Below are 21748 nucleotides of genomic sequence, written 5' to 3'. Positions count from 1 at the left end.
CTTTTCCCCATTGTATGTTCTTCCCTGCTTTCTTGCCCATGCTCTGACACCCGGGGCACCCCTCCTGGACCATGGAAACCCTCCTCATCTCTCTTGGGTGCTGACATCCTACCCTAATACCCAAGATAAACAAAGCTAGATGCTATTGAAAGTGGTAAGGCCAGATTTTAATCAGTAATATACTGTTGCAAAAGGGAAACGAGTCTAGAGAGATCCGAACTCAAATTTTTATTCATACAGCGGTGAGGGGTATTTTAAAGGGAGGACAAGGGAATGGGGAGAGGGGAGAAGTGGGGGCTCAGGAGAGTCAGAAAGGTGAAGAATTACAGAACACAGGAAGGGGGCTGGCCCATGTGAAGCTCTCCTGGGTTGGCTGACTGGTCCTTATGGACGTTAGCCCTCCCACCCGTCTCAGCTCCAGACCCTGTGTCAGGCTCTCAGACAACAGAGACACTGTCCACACCGTGGTCAGGTTTCAGCACGTATGTCACACGTCCCGGCCTCACTCCTAATCCCTCCCTGCTGGGCCGCCCTGGACAATCTGTTAGGCAGAGGAAAGATGTGTCTAGGGCACTTGCCCTTTCTGGATTTTGTAACCAGGTGAAGCTGGGGAGACCACAGTCCGGTCTCCCAGTGGCACAGGCACTAGCAGTTTGTTCTTTGAAAGGACGGGGGAGGCTTCTGAGCAAGACCAGAGCGTATGCGGGCACAAAGGGAAGTCTTCATTTCACAAAATAGGCATTTGCTGAAGTACAAAAACTGTGCCTTGTTATTGCTGTAGATAAAATGTATTCTTATTAATAAGGGAGGGCAGCAATATCAAACGGCTTGAGCTGCAAACCCCAAGATGTGCAATGTTTCAGGACACCACACAGATAGAGAGCAAGTGATGACAGTCTCATCCTGTGTGCCTGGACCTAGCACGATGTTGGAATCATTCACCAGTCACATTTATTTTTATGTCGGGAGGAGAGCAGAGTAGCAGATGCCTAGGATAAGCTGTCATTGGGACAAGGAAGACAGCTTGAGAAAAAAAGACTTGGCCAGACTAGTCCTTTGAACTGTTTTTAAAGCTTTCCTGTGTCCTGTGTCCGCCACAGGACTCACCAGTGACATTTGTGTGCACTTTTTTCTTTCTCTACAAAACTTAGTGTAAAGCAGAACACTGGGAGAGCCTGGGACTGACCTCCTCACTGAAGGGAAGAGGGACCAGCCTGGGAGCTGGGACTGTCAGCGGCCCAAGGAAGAAGATGGCCAGTCCCACCCTACACCCTGCGTGCATCTCTTTTGTGCCATATATTGTTTGGACCAGGTAGCAGGTCTGAATTTTAAATGTAGGTTTGTTCGTCTCCACTCCACATTCTCTGCTTTATAAATGATGGCTACCTTAACCAATAAACAAACGCAAGAAAACAAATGTTATTCTAAGATTTTCTGAAAGAACTTTTCCCCTGTTTTCAGCTTTCACTCCTCTGTGTTGCAGATGTGTGGATCAGTGGAAAATCTGAGAAGGTCTCTGTACTTTAAGGGAGCCCATTTTGGGGGAAACTGTACTAGTCAGGGCCAAGGGGAAATCAAACTTGTTTCCAGAAGCAACTGAAAGTGACAGATGAGGAAAAAACAGAAGAGTCCACTGAAAGAAAGGAGAGAAATACATGCCCACAGGGGTGGTCCAGAAACAAGTACGAGCCACTGCCCTGATGGGCAAACCCCGTGATCCTCGCTGCTGAGAGCCTGGGGTTGGCTGTGTAATTGCCAGAGATGGGGAAAGGAGAGATCCAGTCTCTCAGTCTCAACACCAGATGGGATAAGGAAGGGGATGTGTAGGTTTAGATAATTCTATGTTCTGAGAAACAAAGGAAATTAAAGAAGAACTGGGTCCTTTACCTTCTCAGCCATTTCTTCCCTAACTGGTCTCACACACCGCCACAGGCCATTCCATGCGTTGAGGTGCATGGTGATTGAACGCCCACCCACTCACCCACACACGTACGTATTGACTCTGTACGAGACGCGGTGGTTGTGTGTTAAAGACATTACAAAGTAATTTGTGCCATGGTTCCTGCACTTGCAGAGTCTACAGTCAGAGGGGGTGGAGGGAAGTGTCGTGAATGAACCGGGGGTGGAGGCGGGTGCCTGGGGGGAGGAACTAGGAGAGGTGTTGGAGGTCCCTGAGGGCAGGACGTGGTCTTGAGCCAGCTGCGAAAGGGCAGGAGTGGCCCGCCCGCATCTCCAGTCATCCACCCACCTGGGCTTCCTTACCCTCGGCCTCCTCGGGAACCTGCACTCGTGTGTGTTCTTTAGAGAGTCCATTTTTTGTCTTCCAGCTAGATTCCTCCCCCAGGTTTGAATCATGCTTGCTTCAAGCTCCTTTCTCGATCCACTCCTTTTTGAAACACACGCCTCTCTTCTCTCTCTGAGCACCCTATTCTCTGGGCTTTCCTTCTCTCTTCCTAGTTTCCTCTTCTTTTCCTTTTCCTAAAAAGGCTAATGATCCCCCAGGCTGGCCATTCAGTGTTCAGAGTTCTGTAGGCCTCGTTCACGGGCTTTCCCTCCTTACGCCATCCTGTCACCAGGGCAGCCTCCGCCACGCCGAGCATTTCAATCACCACCTGTATCTAGAAGCCTCCTGGAGTTCCACGTGAAGCCCAGATCTCCCTCGTGTCTACTTTCCTTCCTGTCACCTTCACTTGGGTGTGCTCTCTGTCCTGCAGGCATCCCCATCTGTCCAGTAGCAAACCACAACCTAGGAGTCACCCCATACACCTGCCACTCGTTTGGTATCCGAGTCTTGTCAGGTGTATCTCCTACAGCGAATGATCCGTTTACCCCTCACCCGTGTTCCCCTTTCTATTTCCTTTCCCACAGTCATCATCCACATGTGTGTGTGTCATCCACTCTCCTGAGACGTTGTCCTCCCTGAAGCTGGGTCTGACTTTGGTCTCTGCCGGGAACCCATGTTATATGTTCATTAATACTGATTTAGTGCTCGACGCTGTCGCTTTGTTTCACGGTCCCGATCCTGCCCACGTGGGGATTAATGAAAGCAGACACACGGCACGCACTCTGCAGACTGTGGAGTGGGCTCAAGCCAGCATGGGTCTTGCACACACACTTTGGGAAGAACTGGTAAGTGAATGAGGTGACCGTGGAGTGAGGCTCACTGAAGGCAGGCGGGATTCCAGCAGCCAGAAGAGCCGAGCAAGGGCGTCCAGACCAGCTGAGGCCGCAGGAACAGACGTTCGAGGGCAGAGGAGGGACCCTGGACAACGTCTGTTCCCCAAGGTGCGAGGGATCTACATGGATCCACAGACCAGATGCGGGGCAGAGGTTACGACGGCCAGAAAGAAGGTGATTGGGAAAAGTGGCGTCTGGGGGACCCCTGAGCGCTACGTGCCTGAAAGAGGCGGCTCTGATTCCAGCACGAGCATCCACAGAAAGCAAGTTATCTGCAAGAGCCCAGGTTTCCTACCCCCCTGTCACTAGTCACAAGCATGAGCATTTCTCTGCGTATGGTGGATTCAGTCCTCATCGTTCTTTCCTCCTTGGTATTTTTCTCCTGGGCATCTTGCTTCGGCCGAGCCTCAGAATGGCCCTGTGTCCGTCTTCCCTGATGTGAGGGCAGCTTGACTTGCTCTGACCCCCTGGCCTAGGACTTTGGATTGTGTACACTCTGGCTTCCATTGTTTGAGGCTCTCTTTGGAAGATAGCTCTCGGGGTTCATCATCTGGTTGTTTGGACACAATTCCTCTTGTGATCCTCTGTTCTCACTCCCATGGTTCTGGCTTCCTTTTTTGCTTTGGTGAGAAATTGTCCTGTGTCCCCTGAAGCTTTTACCAGGATAACTAAAGGAAAAGGGCTTCTGTCCTTAGCACTTCTAACAACAAATGTGTGGGTTTTCCACACCAGGCAGTGCTCTCATTCTCTGGCAGCACCCGCTGGGTGTCCTATAATATAAGTCAGTTCTGACACTAATACCTGGAATTAGTGCAGACCCCACAGGTTAAGGGCTTCATCCCACAAGGCGGCCCCCACCCAGACACCAATCAAAGTAGTGGGTACCTGAGGTACCCACATTTCTGTTTGACTTAGCTACAAAGTTGTGGGTTCCCATGACCCCCCATATTTGATAATTTGCTAGAATGATTCACAGAACTCAGGAAAACAGTTTGCTAACTATTACTACTGCTTTATTATAAAGGATATAACTTAGGAACAGCCAAAAGGAAAAGATGCCCAGGGCAAGGAATGTGGGAAGGGACGCAGAGCTTCCCTGCCCTCTCTGGGTCACCACTGTCCCAGGACCTCCCTATGCTCCCCAAGCCAGAAGCTCTTGGAACTCTGTCATTTCAAGTTTTTATAGAGGCTTTATTGCATAGATATGATTGAGTAAATGGCAACTGAGGAATAACTCAATCTCCAGCCCCTCTCCTCTTCTTGGAGGTGGGATGGTAGAGCTGGAATTCCAACCTTCTACTCATGCCTTGGTCTTTCTGGAGACCAGCCCCCATCCTGAAGCTATGGGTAGCTTCAGTGATCCCCAGAAGCCATGGGTGGCCCCCAGCCACCAGTCATCTCAATAGAATACCCAAGGCACTCTCATCACTCCACAAATTCCAAGGTCTTAGAAGCTCTTGTGTCGGGAACCAGGGATTGAGTCCAAATATTATGACGAAAGGTGCTCCTATCATCTCTACCACTCAAGAAATCTGAGATTTCACTAATCTGAAATTCTGGAGCTCTGTTCCAGAAAGTGGGGGCAGAGACCAAATATGTATTTCTTATTAAGTCACAATAATAGTGGGCAGAGTGGACAACACTTGGAAATTCAGACACACCTATGCTTTCCAGAGCTCACAGTTAAATAACTGGCCTTCCCCAACCCACACCCACCACTGTAACCTCTGCAGGCAGAACCTTCAGTATTCCACAGCCAAGCTCTCTGAGAAGATACTGGAAACAAAGTCAATGCAAATTAAATGGCTAACCAGTCAAGCAGGTACTAAGAGGGAACGTCCATGAGGGCAAACGATGAATGGCTAAACGTTGGGATCTGAGGCACCCAGTTTGCTCAGAGCTGAGTAACTGTCTGCTCTGTAGCCCAGTCCTGGACCTTTGCTTGGCTGAAGATGAGGTAGAAGACCAGGCCTGACATGTTTATAGAAACTGAAATCAAGAAGACATTTCTCCAGCCAAACTCAGAATCCTAGAAGCAGGAAATTACAAAGTGTTAATGGTCTCTTGGCTCTTGCCCCTCCTATTCAGAAAGGTCTGGAGCATGTCCAGCTCCCCGGCCCCTGCTCCGGCCTCTGTGGCCTTCCTGGTTGTTCCTGGAATACGCAGGTCATTTCCTGGGCCCTGGCCTTTCCCTCTGCCGGAATAGTCCTCCTCCCAATAGCCATTTGTCTCCCTCCCTTGTTTGCATCTAGTCCTTACTTAAATGTTACCTTTCCAGTGAGTCCTTCCAAGACCACCCTATTTAAAATTGAAATCCCACCCCTTTCCATGTGCCCTGTCCTCCTCTCCTGCTTTATTCTTCTCTTCGCACTTTGCCACCACTCAGTATACTCTATATTTTACTGATTTCACTAGTTTTCCATCAGTTTCTTTCCTACAGTATAAGCTTCACCAGGCAGGGACTTTTGTTTGTTTTATCCACTTAAACTGCGTGGCACATGCTAAAGTGGAATTAACGAATGGATGAATGAAGGGATGACAAGGGAAACACTCAGTTTGAGAATTTCCCTATTAAAAGCCATTTCCTGACAGTATTAGTGACTGGAAGGGAAACCCCTCAATCACGGGCAAACCAGAATGGTTGGCCCCTCTATACTTTGCAAGAAATGCCATGAATATTGCTATAAATTTTGATGATTAGCATGAAAAACTTCTAAAAACTCTTAAAGTATAAACTCATAAAACTGAGCGCTCATTATCGCTCCACACCCAAAACCTGTGGTAATTGCCCTCCATGAGCTGAGCCTGGGGGGAAGTCGTGAGGGGGTTCAGGACTCTTGAGCTTTAAGTTGAGCCCCGTTGGGGAGGGAACAAAAATATCTTCAGTCTGACTTCTCCTGAGTAACCTCCATAGGTTTCTCTCATGAATATTTTCATCAGAGCATTCGACCTCACCTGACTGATTAAGAATCCGGCAACAGTGGAAGAAATGGCTCCTGATAAGTGGCCAAAGACTTGTGATAGTCCCCTGAGAAAGCTGGTGTACCTGAGACAGAAAAGAATATTCCAGTATAAGCAAACCATGCACCTCAGCTTACTTGTTGTAACTCTGTGCTTGTCTCTGGGGGTGCCCAGAGTCGACCCTTGGTCAAGCCTGAATGAAATGTGCTGACTAGTGATTAGTATAATCCCGCCTGAGGGTCTGAGACTCCCAAGGGTCAGCTGTACTGACTTGTCAACATTGTTTATACAAAATGTACAGATGGATGATTTGCATCTAGTTTGTACGTTCTCTTAGTTTCTGCTATGGAACCTGATCTTGCAGCCTTGTTTTTGGGTAAAAAAGACCCCTCAGTGGATGAGTCGTTGGCTTCCCTGAGACCAGGGCATCTCCCATGGGTCATGGCGGTTGGTTATCTGAAGATAGAGCATGTTCTACTGACCGTGAAAGGATCCTGGGAGCTACATTTGGAAATCCCAGTCCTCTTTGATTCTACCTCTATCAGAGGTCAGTGTTTCTCTTGCTCTCCTGTTAGTCAAGCTTTATTAAAGCCTTAAGTGAACCGGCACCGTAGGGTCCTTCACCGATCCAACCCCGTGTGACTGCTGCATTCCCCGACAGAGATATGGGTGTGAGTCACCTCCTGTCCCCAGTTGAGCTGTGAGTGTGGCCACTGCCTTCCCGTTTTCACCTGGAAAACTGAGTGCACGGTGGTGGACTAGCTTTGGGTCCCTTCCAGGAATTATTTGGATGTAGGGCTGATGCTGACATTTCCTGTGACCTGCAGCACGGATCACCCACATGGAACTGGGGCATCCGAGTGAGTTTAAGGCTGCGGGACCTAAGCTGAGCTTCTGTGCGGATGTGGCAAAGGGGTCCCTACCGAGGAGCAATATCCAAGAAGTTAATAAGGGCTCCTGTTTGGCAGAAGGTGGTGGCGGCGGAACACAGTGCCAACAAGCCCATACTGGTGCTGATGCTGGATCTGACCCAGTACAGGGACACGAGGACCACAGATGGGACAAGAACCCCTGCAGCGGGAGGACAAACACAGAGTGAATCAAAACCACCCAGAGCTTCCCGCATCCATCCCAGGATCTACCTCAGTCCTTACCAATGGCGGTAGAGAGTTTCCTGATGGTAACGAGTCTGAAGATTTTTCTGGAGTGAAGAAAATCCGCCAGTAGACCGCAAAGGATAGTGCTGATAAAGGCAACACCTAACAGCAGGGCTGACAGGATTCCACTCTGAGGACCAGAGACAAGTAAGGTGCAAGCCTCACTTCCCACACTGTGACACACACTGACCCTTGCGTGGCTTTCTACTTGTATAGCTTCTCTCTATATACATATCTCCTTGAGCACAAATTTCAGGTTACTGGAATGAGCCAACACAATTTTGGTGCCTGAGAGAAAATATGCATATAGTTCAATTTGGAAAAAAAAAAAAAAAGACCAATGCTCTCTTCATATGTAAAGGTCACCTGGAAATAGATTTCTTAAAAAGAACAAAACCCAGTAGAAAAATAGGCAAAAAACAGGAACAACTTACAGAAAAAGGAAAATAAGGGACTCCTAAACGTATTAAAAGTTGTCCAACCTCATAGTGAAAAGAACTACTTTTTCACCGATCAACAGTTTTTTGACCTGATCTACAGGGATGCTGTGGGAAACTGGGTACTTGCAAATATTATCAGTGCCCGATGGAGAGCAATTTGACAATAGATACAAAAGTTTGCACTGCATCTACCCTGAACTCAGACATGCAGAAACAGTTGCTCAGATGTGTGGCAGATGAGCAAGGTTTTTTGCTCAGAGATTGGAAACAACCCAAATGTCTCGCAGTAAGTTTCCCGCGTACTGATCTGAAAAGATCACAGTGGCGTAATATACAAAGAATAGCAGCGTACACAGCACATAATGTTTTGCGTAAAAAAAAAAAAAAAGTGACAAAATAAGAAGATATGTTCATGTATGCTTGCAACCTCATAAAGAAGCAGTGGAAGAATATATAAGAAATGAATAAAAAAGAGTTATCTGTGGCTGGGAGTGGGCTGGGAGAACAGGACAGACTGGGGATGGGAAAGGGAGGAAGATTTTTCACTCCTATCTTTGGATATAGTTTTAAAAATGTTGAACCCCGGTTTGATCAGCTCAGCCTCTGTATTACAGTGTTATTAAAGAAAATGCAAGGCAAGAAATGTTGTGTATAATCCCCCAAATGGAAAGGCTTTAACAGTCACCGTGTCCCAACTGTTCATATCATGGATGAGTAAACCGAAGCCACCAAGGTTTTGTGACTTAGGGAGAAGCCACCCTGAGACCAACGGGAGTCGGGGCCTCTTGACTCTTCCCAAGCTGAGAAAGCCTGGTCTCAACCGTCTGGTCTCCACTGGTCTCTCCAGTCCTTCCGCCATCCTCCTTGCCCTCAGCCTTGGCCTCTGAGATGGGGAGCCCCCTTGGCCTCACAGCAGAGACAAACCGTTCCCAAGAGCTGGCCTCAGGGATGTCTGTTCGGACCTCCTGTCCCCTGATGGCCTCACCTGAGATTCTGGCTTTGCTGCCCGCTTCTGGCCTCCTCCTTTGTGGAGACCCGTGGCCACTCAACCCCTGGGCTTTCTGATCTCAGTACCTCCAGCCTGTTGCAATGCGTGCGCCCTGGACTCTGACCTCTGCTCCGAAAGTCAGCTCTCTGTTGGCCAGTTAGCAGGGGAGCCCAGTCAACATGAGAGCGCTGCTGCTTTCGTCCAAACACAAGAATGTAGCAGTCACTCAGTAACCTTGTGAACTGCCGCTAATAGGCTCTGAAATCTGATACACTCTTTGCCACTTCTAAGACCTCCATCTTGTAGGAATTTAAAGGCTCCTGTCCACCCATCAGGGTACCTGTTCATTCTGTGAAAACTCAGCTGTACACACAGGTGCACTTTGGATATATCATACTTGAATAACACATTTTTTAGAAGACCATTCTCTGCAAGTTTTGGGTAGGAGTCCTGTTTGGGACATGTTTTCAGCAGATGTTGTTTATGGTCCCTGCCAAGCCTTCTGGAAGGCAGAATTTGTTTTGTTAACACTGTATCGTTAATGCTGCCAGCAGAATATCTTGTTTGCAAATGCTGATTGGATTGAACATAAAAGTTTTGCATCGGTCCCTTAGAAAACAGGACATTCTATGAATGCCACGCTTCCCTAGAACCGTCCCAGTCTTCCGCAGTAAGCAGTAGGTTGCGGTGAGATGATTCAGAATTCACGCAACCAGGATGCATTTCCTACACGAAGGTCCTGGGCCTAATCCCCTGATTTTGTGGCCGTAAGTGAGACAGAGGATTATATAATGAGACATTTAGACAGAAGAACAGAATGGGCTTTCTCTATACTCACATCTCTGAGGTTAGCTTGAAGTACAGAGCTGATGTATGTTGGAATGTACGCCATCAAAATATTAGAAGTCCAGAATCCGGTGAAATAAAAGACTAAAATGCCCCAAAGTGGTAGGGATTTGATCATAGCCTTAATGGGAAGGGACCAGCCTGGTGAACAGTCCTGGAAGAAAGCAGATATCAACACTCCTCCATCAGAAGACAAGAGCTTTGCTCTAATGCCCTCTTCCGCCCCCGAGACATCCGGACGGACACAGGGAACCGGCAGAGAAGTTCATCAAACACACCTGTTGAGCCAGTGAACACACGATATATTCCTTCTCACCGGCGCTGATAAACGGGTGATTTATGGGGTCATCATAAGCAAGAGGAAACCAGAGAAAAGAACAGGCACAGCCAATTCCACCTAGAAAGAAGATCGCATTAGCCCTTGATGGGAGTTCTTTCAGTTTGACTCTGCACTGACATGACTCCTGGGATTGACAGAATGCCCCCAGTATTCGACTCCTATCTGTATGTATGCTATGGCCCCATCACTGGTGGAGAGAGCTTCCCCACCACCTGTCTATACATGATGACAGTGTGGAACAACCCAGCGTTACCAGTGTTGAGTGGAAATAAAATTCATCTTAAAATTTTCTTTTTTAGAATCTTAAGAAAATCTCTTTTTTTTTTTGAAGCAGAGTGTAGATTTTATTTTTTTAATGAAAATATTATTTAATCTATAGATTTTATATAAACATCACCAGTTTTCCCAATACTTTTTTTATTATGTTCAATTAGCCAACATACAGTACATCATTAGCTTTTGATGTAGTGTTCAACAATTCATCGGTTGCGTGTAACACCCAGTGCTCCTCACCACACTTGCCCTAATCGTAATAGCTCTTTTTACTTGCTAGCTTCTCCTTTACACATTGCTTCACAAGTAGAGAGTGAAGAGCTACCATAGAGTACAGAACTACCCTACACCAAGCATTTGTGAGATTTTGAGAGTATAAGAATACAAAGATACAATTTTGCCATCAAGGAACTTAAAATCAAGTAGGGAAGAATAGATACGAAAATTACCACTGGAGTAGATTGAGGGTGGAGGATGTCAACAGGTATTTTACTGACTTCCTTCCCTGCAGATATACATTTGTAGCTTCCCTTTCTAAAAACCATGAGCAGAATAAGCCTCTCATGTTGCTTGAATAATTTTTGTAACCTGCCCTTTGAAGTTTCCATGACAAAGCCTTTGCAGGTCACCATGCTGAAGTAATCCATCTTCACACATTTCTTTTTCTAGTGAATATACTGACCTGATGTTACAGGAACCCTTGATATAAGAGTATTATCCTCTGATGGAAGCACCAGTGGTGCTCAGTGGTCTTACTGGAATCACACAGGTTGCAGATGGGACTTCAGAGAATGTTTTAAAACTCAATCACAAACATTAGCTGCAAGCAGCTGGGCAGACCCCCACCAGGGCTGGGTAAAGGCAAAATTGTGAAGTAGTAGAATGCTGCCTCTGGAATACTCCGAGCATCTTTGGGACCTTCTGCAGCATCTCTTAATGCATTACGTCCACTCTGGAGCTTCACACGGCCTGCACTGTCTTGCAGGTTCTACTGGTTGATTCTCTGTGCCAATCAGCATTTTGTGATTAGGTCACAGTCTTACAATATTCTGGTTGTAATAATAGGAGGATTTTAAAAAATGAATTAAATAAATAAGCATAACTAAAAATATCATCCCACCAAGATACCATTTTCAACATCTTATGAAAGAAATCCCTCCGGGTTTCGTTGTGTGTTCGGTTTAGAAGCAGGACGGAACATTATGATGCTTTTAAAGTCATTAGGTCATTCTAGCTACGCATCCAGGCTCCTGAGATGTAAATGTCATTTTGCAAGATTCACAACATGATTAACTCTGAACATTATCAACTTTAGTTATATAAATAGTCACATCTATTAGGATTTGGTTAACCATAGATGACTTGCATCACGAAAAGCATGCCCAGCATTCTCTGTCACAAAACAAAATCCTGAGGGCGCCTGAGTGGCTCAGTTAGTTGAGCGTCTGCCTTCGGCTCAGGTCACGATCCCGGGGTCCTGGGATCAAGTTCCACATCGGGCTCCCTGTTGGGGGGGAGTCTGCTTCTCCCTTTGCCCCCGCACCCTGCTTGTGCTCTCTCTCTCAAATAAATAAAATAAAATAAAATAAAAACCCAAATCCTGAGATTTGAGAAGCCCAAACTCACCAAAGATATAGAAGATAGAAGGCCACCCTTTGGTCTCGCAGAGGAAACCCCCGACGAGCAAAGTAATGAAGGGTCCCATCAATTCCCCTAAACAGAAGATGTGAGGATATTTTGGGTGAGACAGTCACGGCCGTGCTTTCAAGCAGGGAGACAGGGTAGTTGGAATATAAGGTTTTGCTTGTGTTGATAGTCCATTGCAGAGTACTCTTGGACAGTGCATCAAGTTGACAATTTAGGGCATCAATTACCTGATAAAGCGATGTTGATGAGTTGACTCTTTTCTAGTGGGGGAGCCCATTTGACCCAAATTGAAAATTGGCTTGTTAATACCATAACCTGGGGGAAAAAAAAAAAGTTCCATTCTTGGCTATCTGAGGTCGTTTTGTAACCAATATCTCACTTATCTTTAAAAGCATCTCGGTACCTGGGCTATGCCTTGAACAATCCGCAAGACAATGAGCGAGAGCACTCCTGCATCCGCGGCCAATGGAATAAAGAGGGCCAAGATTGAGGAAAGAAGCAGGCTAACACCCACCAAGTACTTGGCTCCAAATAGTCCAGCTATGTAGCCAGTAGGGATTGGAGCCAAGAATGAGCCATAGTTGGTAGAGCTGAGAAGGATCCCCTGGATTTCAGGACTCCAGTCATACTGAGGAGCCTAGGGGACAAAGAGAATCTCACTGTTCATCTTTGGCCAGAGAGTTGACAGTGTTTATCATGTGAACTTGAGAGGCAAACAAAACAAAACAAAACAAAACAAAAAACTGGCAGTTCTCTCTCCTTCTACTTCTCTCCAGTTCCTCCAGTCTACAAATTTCATTAAAAACAAAAACAAAAACAAAAACCCAAACATATGCCCAACATACTCTTTCCTTTTACACAGTTTCCCTGGTTACACAATTAACTGACCCATTAAGATGTAAGAGATCCCATAAAGAAAGAAAGGTTATAAAGAAGAAAGCATTATAGGCAAGGTAACTTTAAAAATATGTGAAGGAAGAAAGTAAAAGTAAACATCTGTGAAACTTAGGTTGTGATTTTCATCCTCGTAGGGGAAGAATGTGTGTCCACTAAAGATTGAAGTGGTTTCCTGCATTCTAACTTAGTCCCTGGTTACACTCCTAAACACTAACAGAGATATAATCTCCTTAGCTCCACATTATGTTCTTGTGTAGTATAGTTCATTGAACGTAGTAGATGCTTAATAAATAACCCTTTAGGTCAAGCCATCCTAGTCAGAGAAAGGGTCTGGAGTCTCGTGAAACTTACCACTGCCTTAAGTTGCCGTAGAGTTCCATTCCAGCCGTCCCGGGAGTGGGCGGAAGGCCCTTCTGTGGAGGCATTGAGTGGGCCAGGCCAGGCTGTGCTATTCACCATGGCTGGTATGGCGATGCTCAGGCTCATCTTTTGGGAGTTAAGCGAAAAATTGCAGAGATGCATGATGAGGGCCAGCCCATGTCGGACTGAGCAAAAGCCTGAGATGAAGAGGCACAGAAAGTTTTATAATCAGGGTGCTTTTCTCCCATCTTTCCTAAGTCTGGAAGAGGGAGAAGACTGCAGTCTGTGGAGGAGAAATAGAAATAGAGAGCAGACATTGCTCTGCAGGTGGCTGGTGGACACCTGTCCCCCCGGAAGGTGAGGGGTCAGTAACTTTCTCAGAATCATTACTTGAGCAGAGACTTGAAGAAGGTGTGGAACTGGCCAGAGCGAGTGTTAGGAAGGTTTTCGAGGCAGGGCTCTGGGATGAGCTCATGAGAGTGGGACTGGAAAGAAATGAAATTGGACAGAGGACAGGCTGGAGGCAGTGGTCGAGGGGATACGGATAGTAAGAGAGAGGAATTGTTGGAAATGACTCCCAAGGACCGCACCCTATTACCAGAGAATGAGGCAGATTAGCAGGTCAGGGGCTGGGAGGAGATGAAGCACCAAAGGTAGGCTAGCTTGGACTACAGAAGCATTTCAGCTTCATCTTGATACTGTAATCTGGGCTCGCACGAAATTTGCCAGTGATCCATGAGGGGTCTGGGGTCATCCCTGGGCTTGAGTCCAGGTATGTTAGTTTGGCAACAGAAGGATTGATCGACTGTCCCTCGAGAGAAATTCCAGAAGTGTAATATATGATCCCATCCTCAGGGCATGTGGGTGTCCCATTTCCTGCCTCGTGTTGGGGGAGCAAACGCAGTTGAAGTGGCCAGGGCTGTCTCCTGTTGTGTGGTGGCATGCCTGTCAAGTTCCAGGAGTAGAGACAGAGACCCCCACCTTTGGTTTAACTCGGGGGGTGGGGGCGGGGCGTTCAGTTGAGATTGTCCCCTACCTCATGCACACGAATTTACATTGGAGTTTTGATCAGCATCGTATAGATGTGTCAGATGGCATTGTGAGGGATTGCCCCATGGAGAGCATTGTCTTCTCCTAGCCAAGAACAGGGGTGGCTCCCTGTGGATTCACGTCTTCTTCTCTGGCCCGAGTTGCAATCTTACAGTTAGTTCTCTTCAGTTAAGTCCCTCACAAGTTTTGTTTCTTTTTTTTTTTTAATTTTTTTTTTTTTGATTATTCATTTGAGACACAGAGATACAGAGAGAGAGCAGAGAGCATGAGCAGGGGGAGAGGCAGAGGGAGAGGGAGAAACAAGCTTCCCGCTGAGCAGGGAGCCCGATGTGGGGCTCGATCCCAGGACCCTGGGATCATGACCTGAGCCGAAGGCAGACACTTAACCAACTGAGCCACCCAGGCGGCCCCCACACAAGTTTCTAAAGAGACTTTTTATTGTTTCTATAACTGAGTCCTCTCCCTATTATTTTCATATTTCCTTTCTCTGGGTTTAGAGCAGAAAACCAAACCCACACATGTGTTAAGTATTAATAGTGGAAAACAGTGCATGGCTACTTTTGTTATTTGTAACATTTCATCCTCTTGGGTAATTTATTCCCTGGCAGTTTGTAAACAGTGTTAAATAGGAGTGGTGAGAGCATATTTGAATTCACTGAGCATGTTTCTCACATCACGCCGTTAAGTGTACTGCTGGGACTTGTTCTTATTGGTGAGACCTGCACTTTTATTGTATGAAGCTATCCTATTCCTGCTTCTTCTTGTTTTGATGTGGATGCAGGAGTTTTATGAAATATATTTGAATCATAGAGTCAGACACCTGGATCTGCTCTGTTTACAGCTGTGTGTTCTTGGGCATATTACTGAGCTATCTGCAGCCTCAATATTCTACCTGTAAAATGGGGCTAATAATAGAGCCTACCTCAGGTGCTGTGGTGAGGATTGAGTAGGTTTATGTAAGTTCATTATAATTATTATTAATAATATCTGACTGTGCTTACATTCTTGAAATGATCTCTTCTTAATAGGCTGTTGTAATGAAAACACATGATTTATTTGGTAATATTTTGGCTAGAATTTTACATTGGCATATATAATTGAATTCGGGTGAATATTATTGCGAATATATGTGTATGTGTAGTTTTTGACATGCTAGCCTTGTAAGGAAAGAAAGGTTTTAGGCTTTCCATCTCAATCTATAACCTGAAGTATTTTAGGTATATAGTCATTTTCTTTTTTCTTTTTTTAAGATTTATTTATTGACTTCAGAGAGAGAGAGCAGGAGGGGAAGAGGGAGACCAAGAATCTCCAGCAGACTCCCTGCTGAGCATAGAGCCCGACGCAGGGCTCGATCTCATGACCCTGAGATCATGCCCTGAGCTGAAACCGAGAGTTGGAGGCTTAACCGATTGAGCCACCCAGGCACCCCTCATTTTCTTTTTTCTTAATACACTTTTTTATGTTAGAACAGTTTTAGACTTACAGAATTATTGAGTTCCTTTTTTTTTTTTTTTTAGATTTTATTTATTTATTTGAGAGACAGACACAGAGATAGCAAGAAAGAGCACAAGTGGAGAGGGAGATGGAGAAGCAGGCTCCCCGCTGAGCAGGGAGCCTGATGCGGGGCTCGATCCCAGGACCCTGGGATCATGACCTGAGCCGAAGGCAGATGCTCAACCAACTGAGCCACCCAGGCGCCCCTGAAGTATTGAGTTCCTGTGTCCCTTACACCCACTTTCCCATTATGAACATCTTCTGTTACTGTGGTACATTTGTCACAGTTGATAAACCTACTGCAATGTATGATTATTAGCTAAAGTCCACACTGTGTTCAGACTTCTTAGTTTTTACCTGATGTCTCTTTTCTGTTCCAGAATCCCATTCAGGAGAGCATAGTTACCTTTAATTGTTATGTCTCCTTGGGATATTTATGGCTACGACAGTTTCTCAGACTTTCTCTGTTTCTGATGACCTTGATGATTTTGAAGAGTACCAGTCAGACATTTTGTAGAGTGTCCCTCAACAACCGGTTTGAAGAAGTATTTGTCAGGTTTCTCTGCTATGAAGCTGCTCTTGTTCAGGCCCTTTCCATGCTGGGCTCTGCAAGAAGTCACACGCACAGTTCACACATAAGGAGTGAGGAACTATGCCCCACCTCCTTCAGGCACTGGATACAGAGGCATTTTCTGCTCCAGAGAATCTCACTGAGTTTTCCTAGTGAAACCACCAAGACATAATTTGTTTGTTTTAAAAGGGTTAACTTTCTGACACCTCTCTTCACCTCTTGCATGTTTTTTTGACGTGTGCAATTTTTCTTAATTCAAATTTGTAAACGTTATTTCCATAGAAATTATGGATATTATCTGCTTCCCCGTGATTAACACCTTACACATTTGAAATGCTTCTGTCTCCTTTGTCCCCACGATTACGTGTGCTTAATCTCTCTGTCTGATCAACCTGAGTCAGGAATTATTTTATTGCTGTGAAGGGCATCTGCTGTCCAAGACTCAGCTCTTGTATATATTTTTCATTGCGATTTCCTTGATGATTTGAGTTTACTTTTTTTCTACATTGAGGTTGTCTCTTTTGTTTTTCCACATACTTTCCTTGAAGGTATAGACTCAGTGAACTGGATGCTTGATTAAATTGCTTTCATTTATTCTTATGCAGTCTCTATTTTCTTCCCTTCTTCATGCCCATCATCTTTTGAGCCACTTGTCTTGGTCTCCCTCTGCATCTTCCATGACTTTTCTAAGCCTTGGCTCTATCTCACTGATTCGATTTCCTGTAGTGATCATTTCTTTCCTTCCTACTGTTTATTTGGAAGTCATATATTTAGTTTCCTTTGTCCTCTACTTTGGACTCTTCTTGCACATTTTCCTGTTGATTTACTTCCTATACTCTGAGCTTCTTACTATTCTTGAGATCTTGAATCGGAAATGAAAATATTCTTCAGTTTCCCCAGATGAAATAAGCGCAGCCGTGTAACATGATGGTTAGCAATCAGACTGCTCTGGTGTGAATCCAGATGACACCTCTTTGTGCTTCGATGACTTAAATGAGTTACTTCCTTTCTGCTTGAAATCTGGCTCCTTCAATGGAGAGGATGCTAGGAGGAGTACCTTCCTTGAAGGAATGTTGTGAGGATTCAGTGAATTAATCCACATAAAGTGCTTAGAACAGTGCCTGGCACCAAACATGCATTTAATATGCCATGATCACTCTTTGATCTAATACATTCCTTTTCTTTTTCTATTCTTTGTGCTAGCGTATTTACACATCCCTCATGCCCCAGTCTTGGACCATAGAGATCAGTCATCTGTGATTTAGTTCCCATGTGTTGAAACCCTTGCCATGTATGGAAATGGGCCACCTTTGCTGGCCTGAGGCCTGCCACCATGTGGTGGTAACAGTGTGTGCATGAGGGGGTAGGTGGCAGCTGGTGGGAGGCAGGAGGAGGCCTTGGAATTCTTTTGCCAGTTCAAGGGAAGTAACTACTCTTCCATTTGAATTTTGCAATGACCTGGTCAATCTTGAGGACAAGTCCCCAAAAATTCCAAGTTAATTTCTGTCATCACGCATGTACTGCTTTGGTCTGTGGCACTGGCCCAAGATACTAAGCTGCAGATCTTCAGAAAGATGGGTAAGCTGTGGATGGGGAAACAGCAGGATGTGGGCCATGTGAGCTTCACCCGCCATATCCCAAACTCCGCTTGCTTGTGGTGGCCTCACCTTGCTGGTGGTTGCTGGCCTCTAGACACTGCCATTCGGAGCTAGGGAGCGTGAGCCAACGCTTCACAGTAATGGGTGTCCTCCCTCTCTTCCTATATCACTGTACCATGCTCCAAGGAGGAGACTTCTGTCAGCTCTTGGCGGCCTCTCTCAACCTCATCCAGAATGTATTAAACCCATCAATGAGCCTTAGAATTCGTAGTGTGTGGTAGAACAATTCCCTAATTTTAACCTGGATGGAGATACTTTCTCCAAGCGGTGTGCTTGCTTGTTTATTTCTGGGACTTTCAGAGAGGGATGTTATTGTAGCCTGGCCTCTGGGTGACATTCTTTCCATGGGCTGGGGTATATTCACCTCCACGTGGGCTTTGGATGGGGAGGAAGGAAGCTGTGCCTGATGCTGTTCGTGAATTCTCGCTGCCATTCTTGCCCTTCCAAGTTCTCCACAGAGAGACAAATACCTGGAAGTGACAGCCCTCAATCTACCATTCAGACAGACAGGCTTCCAACCATGAGGACATTCTGGCAAAGTTTGGAAGGCTGAACGTGGTGAGAAGCCATGATGCTGTGAGGTAGCTGGAGACCCATGGAGGAGGATCAGTGATGGTGGACATGGGATTTCTGCCTGTGACTTTTTTTTTTTTTAAGATTCTGTTTATTTGACAGAGAGAGACACAGCGAGAGAGGGAACACAAGCAGGGAGAGTGGGAGGGGGAGAAGCAGGCTTCCTGCGGACCGGGGAGCCCGATATCGGGCTTGATCCCAGGACCCCGGGATCATGACCTGAGCCGAAGGCAGACGCTTAACGTCTGAGCCACCCAGGCGCCCCTCTGCCTGTGACTTTTGAGTGTCCCCTTGAAAACTGCCCACTCGGGGCTGCACGTGGTTATCAAAGGTGACTGGATGTGACATGTAATGGGGGAGGGGCATTTCTCTGTGTCCCACGGAATAGCTGGATTTGGTTCTGTGAGTCTCTTAGAAGTGCAGTCAAGCCCAGTAAAGATGTCAGTAGCCTTTGGGGACACGGGGACCTAGAGAAAGCCCCAGCAGTGCCCTGAGGGTGTGAGAAGAGGACCCAGGAGTGCCCAGGAAGTGTGGGCCAGAGAGAGAGAGAGATGAGTGGAAATTGATGCTGGCCACCAACGGATGAAGCAACCAGCAGGGTTTATGCATAAGCACTGTGAGAAATACTTGGAGACTCAACAAAATACCCAGGTGGGACTATGAAGAGTAGTTGGGGCTCTACCTTATCAGGTGGGACAAGATTTGGCCAAAAAAGGATTATTATTAGCATGATGCCATTTGTAATGACAGGTCAAATGGGTTACTAAGGGATTGGATAGAGCTGTAGCTCCTAGAGGGTCAGCAGGGGACTAAGCAGCATGGTGGGGTGGATGCCCTAGAAGACTGTAGAAGAAACCAGAAAGACCACATATGAGTCCCACCGCTGCCAAAATGGGGGCTGGGGGGGGACACTGTGTGAGAGGTGATAATCATGGTTAAAGTTGATATGGTGTTTACTGTATGCCAGGCATTGTTCTTAGTGGTTTACATATTGTAACATTTAATTCTCGTGGAGATGCTGTGAGGTAGGTACTATTATTATCATGTATTTATGAATAAGGAAACTGAGACACACAAAGTTTAAGTAATTTCCCTAAGGTCACATAGCTCATAAATGGCAAAATCAGGACTGCAAACATGGAAAATTTTTATCTATAAGTTCTTTATATTACTGATTTTGAGAGAGAGTTGGGATAGGAGAATTTGGCCGATAGACTCTTAACTACTTAGATGTGGATGAGGTCTTCGAGATACAAGAATCAAGCTCTCCCGTTTTCCAGATGAGGAAGCTGAGGCAATGGGATTCATTCCAGGTCAAACGGTTCCTAGTTAACTGTAGACTGAGTATTAGAATGCACATCTCCTATTTCTCCTTTGATGGGTAAGATTAGAAGAATCCTCTAGTCCTTGAGACATGCTCACTTCCGAGCAGACACACTGGCTGAAACGTTGAGGATTGTAAAGCATGCCACCTTAGTTAGTGCTTTACTGTTCAAAGGTGTTATCTTATGAAAAGTCTATTTCCATAAGAGAATTAATGACTCACGTAATTATGAACCATTAAAAGTTTAGGGGAAAATAAGGTGTTCACCAGGTTTTCTTAGGACATATTATAGAAAAGCATCTGGTTGTGATATAGACAATGTAGAGGAGGAAAAATGATTTTTGTGACATGGTGGAAAAGAAAAGCCCGTTCTCTTTGAGGCAGGGCAGAGAGACCTAACTGGATGCTCCTGGACTTAAAATCGGAAAACCCAAGACCGGTTTCCATGTTTTCCACCTGACATCTGCTCTGAATTTTTTCATTCATCTATAAATACGTTGTGATACCTACCTGTCCTATATACCTTCAAGGTTTCTTGCAAGAAGTGAAATAATTCTCCACAAAAGACACTTTACAGCTATATAGAGCCCTTGGCAGTTGGTGGGAGCATCATGCTGTATGTATATCACCACAAGGGAAGTCAAGATGACACAGATACCAGTTTTAGCTGTAGCCAGTACCTGAGTTTACCTTTCCTGGAGGTTTGCGCGTGAGCCGTGTTTAAATTCCCATCACTGGAAATAGCTCCCACTCCCTTTACTTCTGCTCTAGTAGACATTTTGATTCTTTTCTCCCAGGGACTGGCGTTCACCTACTGAAATGAAAGAATGCAAAAGCAAATACAGGGCGACAAGTGTCATACCATTTCTGGTATATGTTGAATACACACATGACGCTGCCCCAGTGCTACAAATTAGGAGGAAATATTTGGTGGGAAAAATGCTAGGTTGGGGTTCAGGAGACCTGATTTGTTGCCCAGACTTATCACTAGCCAATTGTGTGACCCTGGGAAGGTCATAGTTACCCTGGGTCTTAGTCTCTGCTTCTCTGAAGTGAATGGTCTGGCCGGGACTGCCTTAATGGGTTTTAATATTCTTTCCAGTTCTGTGTTCCTTTGTCTCTCAACTGATACATGTGTCAACTGGATGTTAAAACCTGACAGTCTTCTTTGAAGTTTCATCTGGAAGATTCTGATATCTTAAATTACCTGAAAAACTGCCTGTTATAAACATCTAGATATACCAGTTAAAATATGGCAAATGTCTTTTTAAATACATAGCTCCAAAGATAGTAAGAGATATCCCCGTGGATGTAATGAAAAGTTTGCAGTATGAACTAACTTTTCAGTGGCCCTGGGACTGGGGTGGGGAGCAGACATCAGTTTCAGTGATGCAGGGGTCTTGAGATCTAGGTCCCTGGGGATTAGGAATAAAGCCTTAGACTTCCGCCAGGAAGGCGATTATAATGGAGATCCTATTATAGAACCAGAGCCCTCAAAGGGGTTCGAAACTGAGTTAAAGAGGCTCTGTCCATTGCAACAGTGAGACAGTGATAACTTACACATACTGAGCTCTGGTTTGAAAAGAAAAAGCCTCTCCTTCAAATTCCGAAAATTTGTAACTATGTCATGGGAAGTTGGGGGTTGCAATTCACACTGTTTTTATTGTCTGAGAACTCTCTCTCGGCTGAAAAACTGAACTAAGAACCGGGCCCAGGCTGATTTCCTTAACACAGATCACACAGAATTACTGAAGATGAAGCTCCACTTAATATGACTTCCAGATCCAAAATTAGAAACGCTCACAGAAGCAATCATCCAAGGCAAGTCCTTAGACTCAACACATAGCAGGATCAAATTGCTGAGAACTTCCAAGAGTCAGATAAACTGATAAATGCCTTATATAAGCATGCTTAAAATAATTGAAGAAATAAACGATAGACTCTAAAACATAAGAAGATACCCAAAAGAACAGGCATATTTAAGAAAGGCAC

General features: G+C 45.5%; 1 protein-coding gene across 1 annotated transcript; it reads right to left on the bottom strand.

Annotated features, from left to right (window-relative positions):
* Window positions 1–4749: 4749 nt before the first annotated feature.
* SLC17A4 (solute carrier family 17 member 4) lies at window positions 4750–20534 on the bottom strand. The gene is made up of 11 exons (XM_021697061.1): window positions 20447–20534; window positions 13078–13283; window positions 12233–12466; window positions 12057–12144; window positions 11809–11895; window positions 9848–9966; window positions 9562–9723; window positions 7293–7425; window positions 7062–7209; window positions 6133–6223; window positions 4750–5206 (listed from the first exon to the last, which is right to left on the bottom strand). Exons 1-11 carry the CDS (start codon window positions 20532–20534, stop codon window positions 5072–5074), a joined length of 1491 nt encoding a protein of 496 aa, XP_021552736.1. The 3' UTR covers window positions 4750–5071.
* Window positions 20535–21748: the final 1214 nt, after the last annotated feature.

This window comes from Neomonachus schauinslandi, chromosome 8 (genome assembly GCF_002201575.2).
Source record: "Neomonachus schauinslandi chromosome 8, ASM220157v2, whole genome shotgun sequence".
NCBI classification, from domain to species: Eukaryota; Metazoa; Chordata; class Mammalia; order Carnivora; family Phocidae; genus Neomonachus; species Neomonachus schauinslandi.
The sequence above is the reverse complement of the archived record's forward strand: the minus strand, read 5'-3'. Positions and strand labels throughout refer to the sequence as shown.